The sequence below is a fragment of the Salvelinus sp. IW2-2015 genome, linkage group LG17, assembly GCF_002910315.2.
Source record: "Salvelinus sp. IW2-2015 linkage group LG17, ASM291031v2, whole genome shotgun sequence".
In the NCBI taxonomy this organism is placed as follows: Eukaryota; Metazoa; Chordata; class Actinopteri; order Salmoniformes; family Salmonidae; genus Salvelinus; species Salvelinus sp. IW2-2015.
In genome coordinates this window covers 28,373,632-28,379,362 of record NC_036857.1, presented here as the reverse complement: position 1 = coordinate 28,379,362, position 5,731 = coordinate 28,373,632, and the positions used below count along the sequence as shown (strand labels likewise).

General features: G+C 46.5%; 1 protein-coding gene across 1 annotated transcript; it reads left to right on the top strand.

Annotated features, from left to right (window-relative positions):
* The first annotated feature begins 1,605 nt into the window (after window positions 1–1,605).
* On the top strand, window positions 1,606–5,417 carry wnt10b (wingless-type MMTV integration site family, member 10b). Its single transcript, XM_024005134.2, has 5 exons — window positions 1,606–1,803; window positions 2,704–2,860; window positions 3,022–3,127; window positions 3,391–3,851; window positions 4,166–5,417. The coding sequence occupies exons 1-5, from the start codon at window positions 1,730–1,732 to the stop codon at window positions 4,715–4,717; spliced, it is 1,350 nt and encodes a 449-aa protein (XP_023860902.1). The 5' UTR covers window positions 1,606–1,729; the 3' UTR covers window positions 4,718–5,417.
* The last annotated feature ends 314 nt before the right edge of the window (window positions 5,418–5,731 follow it).

Genomic DNA, 5,731 nt, shown 5'->3' with positions numbered 1-5,731 from the left:
AAGCCACTTAGATATACACGCCAAGCTAGAATGCTAATGCACTTTTCATTGCCGGAGCTTAGGGAATAGGAGATTAAATGATGAATTGGTGTCACTATGCGAACCGGCGGCGTTTAAGGGGGATTTTAACTCAATTTTATGAAACTACATCACGCGTTTCCATGTTATAATTCCTTGTTCTTTGAAGGAGAACAGGGATTAACGGGAATTGATACTTTATCTGAACGCACCTGTTGATAAAATTACTATTTTTACTATAGGCACATGCAAAATAACAAATTTTGCGCATGATGGAATACACACTCAGAAAAAAACGTGCTATCTAGAACCTAAAGGGGTTATTYGGCTGTCCCCATAGGAGAACCATGTAGAACACTTTTGGGTTCGATGTTGAACCATTTCTACAGAGGGTTTGACATGGAACCAAAAAGGTTTCTACCTGGAACCAAAAAGGGTTCTCCTATCTATGGGGACAACCGAACAACCCTTTCGACCCCTTTTTTTCCTAAGAGTGTAGGCCTGTCTTTGTTCATTTTAACCTGTGGTCGGGATATCCTTGCACGGTCTCGTCATATCAACCATTCGAAACCTGCTGGGTGAGAACTTTATCAAGTCCTCAGTATCTGGTGCGTTTGTCATTTTTGGGAAGCTACAGTCTCCAAAGGATGCATGGGAAAAATACCCATGTCTGGCACATACTTGTAAACGGCAAGATGCCAATCTTAAAAGGGCAGGGAGAAAACAATTGTGGTAGGCTATTGTGCAATACTTTTTTCTAGGAAACTGTATGCACTGTGACAACAGTTTATCAAAGAAATTGAAAACGGATGAAAACTTCTTCAAACTTTAAGAAATAAATAGTTCATTCAAACTTTGGGCTACTTATTGAAAATGCAATAAAACATCCTCATTATTCCCTTCTGTGTGGAACGTTTTATTTCCTCTGAAAAGAAGCAGATTGTTACGGAGTGAAGAAGTTGTTTCAAACACAATAATAAAGAACAGACGCGCTGATTGAGGTGGGAGGAAGACGGGAAACAGATGACCGTGTACCCAAGTATTGTTGGAGAGCCAAGAGGGAGCCGTGCGCCTGCCTGCTGCTGCTGCCCCAAGCTCCCTGTCGTAGGCCTACATTGGAACCAGCAGCAGCAACCAACCAACCCCCTCCCCCCAGCACTCTATAGTCATTTATATCCTGGACATATAGAATGTTTTTTCACTTGGGTTTCACCTGAATGCATGTTCGTTTTCTTTCAATAGTATCCAACAAAACCGGAAACATCCCTATCAGTGACGTTAAATGTGAATGCCTTTTCCATGATCTGTTCAGTGCAATCAGAAATCCCTCTCACAGTCGACCTGTGTTCATATAAGAGATGATGCCGAGGGTGATGATGGTAAGGAAAATGGTACCTGCGCGTAATATCTTTGGATACTGTGTTATAACACTGATTGACTATCGGTAAAATTCACAGAACTGTTAGTCAACTGTTGATTCTTTTTTTCATAAGGTCAATACTTTGAAAACAACCGTCTGCAGCGGCATCTCCCCTCCCTTATTTTCTCTCCCCCTCCCCTTCACGTTCGCCCCAAACTATTCTGCTCCCTTTTTTCACTCCCCGTTCTGTTGGAGGCACATCGATAATCTACTCCACTCATCTTCTTTTCTTTGTTTTATCGATTGCCACACCAGTGTTTTAATGTCACGTCAAGAAAGACGCTTACCAACATGGATATATCACATCAATTCCGTTGGGACCAAGTCCTGATTTTGGCAGCGACACTTATGTCACCTGCAATCACGTAAGTAGCCGGAGAGTGATGAGAAGAAGAGAGAGTAGGCTACTGATGTCCGATGAGCATTCCTGAGAAAAACAAACAATCAAAGCGAAAATTTCAATCGGAAGAAGATTCTGTCTGGCTACTCCATGAGTCTTATCCAAGTGTTGTATTTTAGTGAAATAACTTGGTGCATATATTACAATGCGTTGATGTTTCCGTTCAGCTCTGTCTCACTAACTGACTATTGCTGCTGCTGCTACTACCTCTGTCATCACGATTTCAAATGTTTTCTTGTTTCTGACCTGTAATTACGCGCGCGCGCACACGCACACGCACGTGCAAGCAAGCACGCACGCACGCACACAACACACACACACACACACACACACACACACACACAAACACACACACACACACACACACACACACACAAACAAGCTAATCAGAACCAACAGTTGGAAGACTGCATGATTAAGGACATTATTATTAGGCTACTCCAGCTGTCAACTGGCACAGATGGTTGCTGGAGCAACAATGCCATCCATGTTTCTACTCCAGAAGATTTTGCACGACTGCTCTTTAGGCCTATTGTAATTTGTTCAGCTCAAACAAATAGCAAAGGTATGTAAATACCGTAGATACGATGGTAAGCCTAGAGATGTAATCAACATTCTATGTCCTTACAACTTTTCCCTGAACTTAAGCTCTATCTTAAGTCCTATGCGTTATATGTCTCAGCAAATACTATTCTCTGAATCTTCATTTCATTACATGACGCTTTCACTCTTAGATGAAGGGTCAGACCGGGCACTTCAGGGCCTCCTTCACAGATAGATATTGCTCTAGGACTTGATTGATGAACCCTTGGCCAACTCCTCTGTATCTCTCCCTCCCTCCTCAACATATGTATCCCCTCCTCAGTGTGCTGTGTAATGACATCCTGGGTCTGAAGGTGGCAGGAGATCCGGTTCTGACCCCTAACTCTGTATGTCTGCGGCTGGCGGGCCTGAGCAAGCGTCAGATTCGTCTGTGTGTGCAAAGCCCCGACGTGACGGCCTCTGCTCTGCAGGGCATCCAGGTCATAGAGATATAGTATACAATTCAGAGCTTTTTTTAAAACAACATTTAACCATATTTCATCAGGGTCTAAATGAAAGATGACCAAGATGGCCATAATTTTAGTCATGCTACCAGGATACCAATTTCCATTCTAGTGTTGCATTTCATTCTATGATGCAGGTGGCCCTCCACGAGTGCCAGCACCAGCTCAGAGACCAGCGGTGGAACTGTTCTGCTCTGGAGAGCCACAGCAAGCTGCCCCATCAGAGTGCCATCCTCAACAGAGGTGAGAGACACACAGAGAAGTGCAGCGAAAAAGGGTTGGGAATAGGGCCAGGAGTTGTTGGTGATTTGATCAGGAAAAACTCCAGACCCCAAACCCTGGTCAGGAGAATCTTTAGGCTCCAGGTAGGGATAGTAGACAAATGTATTGTTATGCTTATAGAATAAGAATAATGACAGGTTAATGAAGTTTTCCTGTGATATTTAGATTACACCCAGTATGACGACATCTTGACTATGATGTGTCTGTCTGTCCTTGTCCCCCAGGCTTCAGGGAGAGTGCCTTCTCTCTGTCCCTGCTGGCAGCGGGTGTGGCCCACTCCGTGGCTTCCGCCTGCAGCCTAGGCAAGCTCCGGGGCTGCGGCTGCGAGGCCAAGCGTCGCCTGGACGAAGATAAGATTCGCCTCAAACTCACCCAGCTGCAGCTGCAGACCCTCCAGAGGGGAGGAGCCAGAGTGGGCATGGGAGTGGGTGGGGGAGGAGGGGCACACCCCCAGGAGATCAGAGATGTGCCAGCCAGCCTGCGTTCTGGTTCTACCCACCCCTCCTCCCTCCTCAAGCCCCTACCAGAGGACCTCAGCCCCCTGCAGGAGACCTGGGAGTGGGGGGGCTGTAGCCATGACGCCCGCTTCGGGGAGAGATTCTCCAGGGATTGGTTGGACTCCCGGGGCTCCCCACGGGATATCCACGCCCGCATGAGGATCCACAACAACAGGGTTGGCCGACAGGTGAGCAGAGACTCAGACAGCGTCTTGTATATTTTGTATCGAGATGATAACTGCAGATAAGGGTCGGGCTCTCATTTGTTGAAGGTTTCCCAATGAAATTCATCAAGTTTTCTAACGTTCCTGGAATTGGATATTAAATTGAACCAATTAGCTTAAAAATTATAAATTAAATATTTATAACAGATTTATAAACTATCTATAAGCTACATGTATGAACCCTTTTAAATACATTTATAATTGTTACCCTACTACATTGTAATCAAAGCCACTCTAGACTTGTATGGATAGTGACATGATTGTTTCCCACTGCACAGCTAGTGACTGACAACATGAAGAGGAAGTGTACATGCCACGGCACGTCAGGCAGCTGCCAGTTCAAGACCTGCTGGTATGTGTCCCCAGAGTTCAGACTGCTGGGGTCTCTGCTCAGGGACAAGTTCCTCTCCGCCATCTTCATTAACTCCCAGAACAAGAACAACGGGGTGTTCAACCCCCGGGTCGCAGCCGGGAATGGTGCCTCGAATGGGGTCAGGAAYGGGGCCGAAGGGGGTACTGGGTCTGGGGGCGCGGGGAGCCCAAACAATGGGGGTCGGCGGAGGAGCGGTGTGTCACGTGAGCTGGTCTACTTTGAGAAGTCGCCAGACTTCTGTGATCAGGAGCCGTCCCTGGACTCTCTGGGTACTCAGGGCCGTATCTGCAACAAGACCAGCCACAGCATGGACAGCTGCGGGTCGCTGTGCTGCGGAAGGGGACACAACATCCTGAAGCAGACACGTAGTGAGAGGTGCCACTGCCGCTTCCACTGGTGCTGCTACGTGCTCTGTGAGGAGTGCAGAGTCACAGAGTGGGTCAACGTCTGCAAGTAGATAGGTATATGACCTGCCAAGGCTCCTGTAAGGACCCATCCAATAGGACGCAGCGTGGCACTAGGATCCACCCATTGACTCTCCAGTGTACTACGCGCAAACCCACACAACCAAACCTTTCATTTGGTACATGGGTAGACGATCCACTTCATCTACTAAGGCCTGACACTTAGTTACTTACTGGTAATCCTCTTCATGCATTGGGACGCATGGGCATCCACAAGAGAGCCACTGTTTCTAGTCAGCAGGTTACTTGGTTAGCGTTCCCACAGGCGAGGCCACACTCTTTCATGCCCTTCTTAACAGTCCTTCTCCAGGTTTCTCCTGGACATATCCAGGACACAGGATGGCAAAATGAAAATCCACCCTTTAACTCAGTCCAATATACACACATCCACCCAACCAAACCTTTCATTTCAGACTCGGTGTTTGTTTTTCTATTTGCGTCGGCTAAAGTCTCCCACAGAATCTGTTTATCCCCCACTTCTCTCTCCTTTTTCTTTTTCCGTCATCTGGGATCTATTTTCCCTTTGTTGCCTGTCAAAATGCCAAGTCAGAGGTTGGAGACGAGGTGACTCATGTCATTTGTCTGTCTTTCCTCTGCCTGTTTAGATGCAGCCCTTTCAGCCATGGAAATCTGAATGTCCTGGACCCCATCTGGTGTTCTGTTCTGTTCTCCCCTGCTCTCTACTCGGGAACAAAGAACACCTCAGACAGCAGAAACACATTATTATTTCAACTAAGTAATGCCCAGGCTAGTATCACAGTGTACCGTTTTTTGTTTACATGGAAAAAATGTATATTAATGTTTGTGTGTGAACTTATTTTGCCTTCCTTGCTTGGCATATGCTGTGTGGGACCATTTTATGAGAGGAACATATGAGGCCCAATGACTGAATGTTGCTCTGCTCAGGATGGTGAAGTTGAGCTGAAGCTGTTATAGTCAACAAAGCCTGAACACAACAGTGAGACGCTGGAAAACAGACGTGCCATGAGTTCTGATATGGAGTGTGG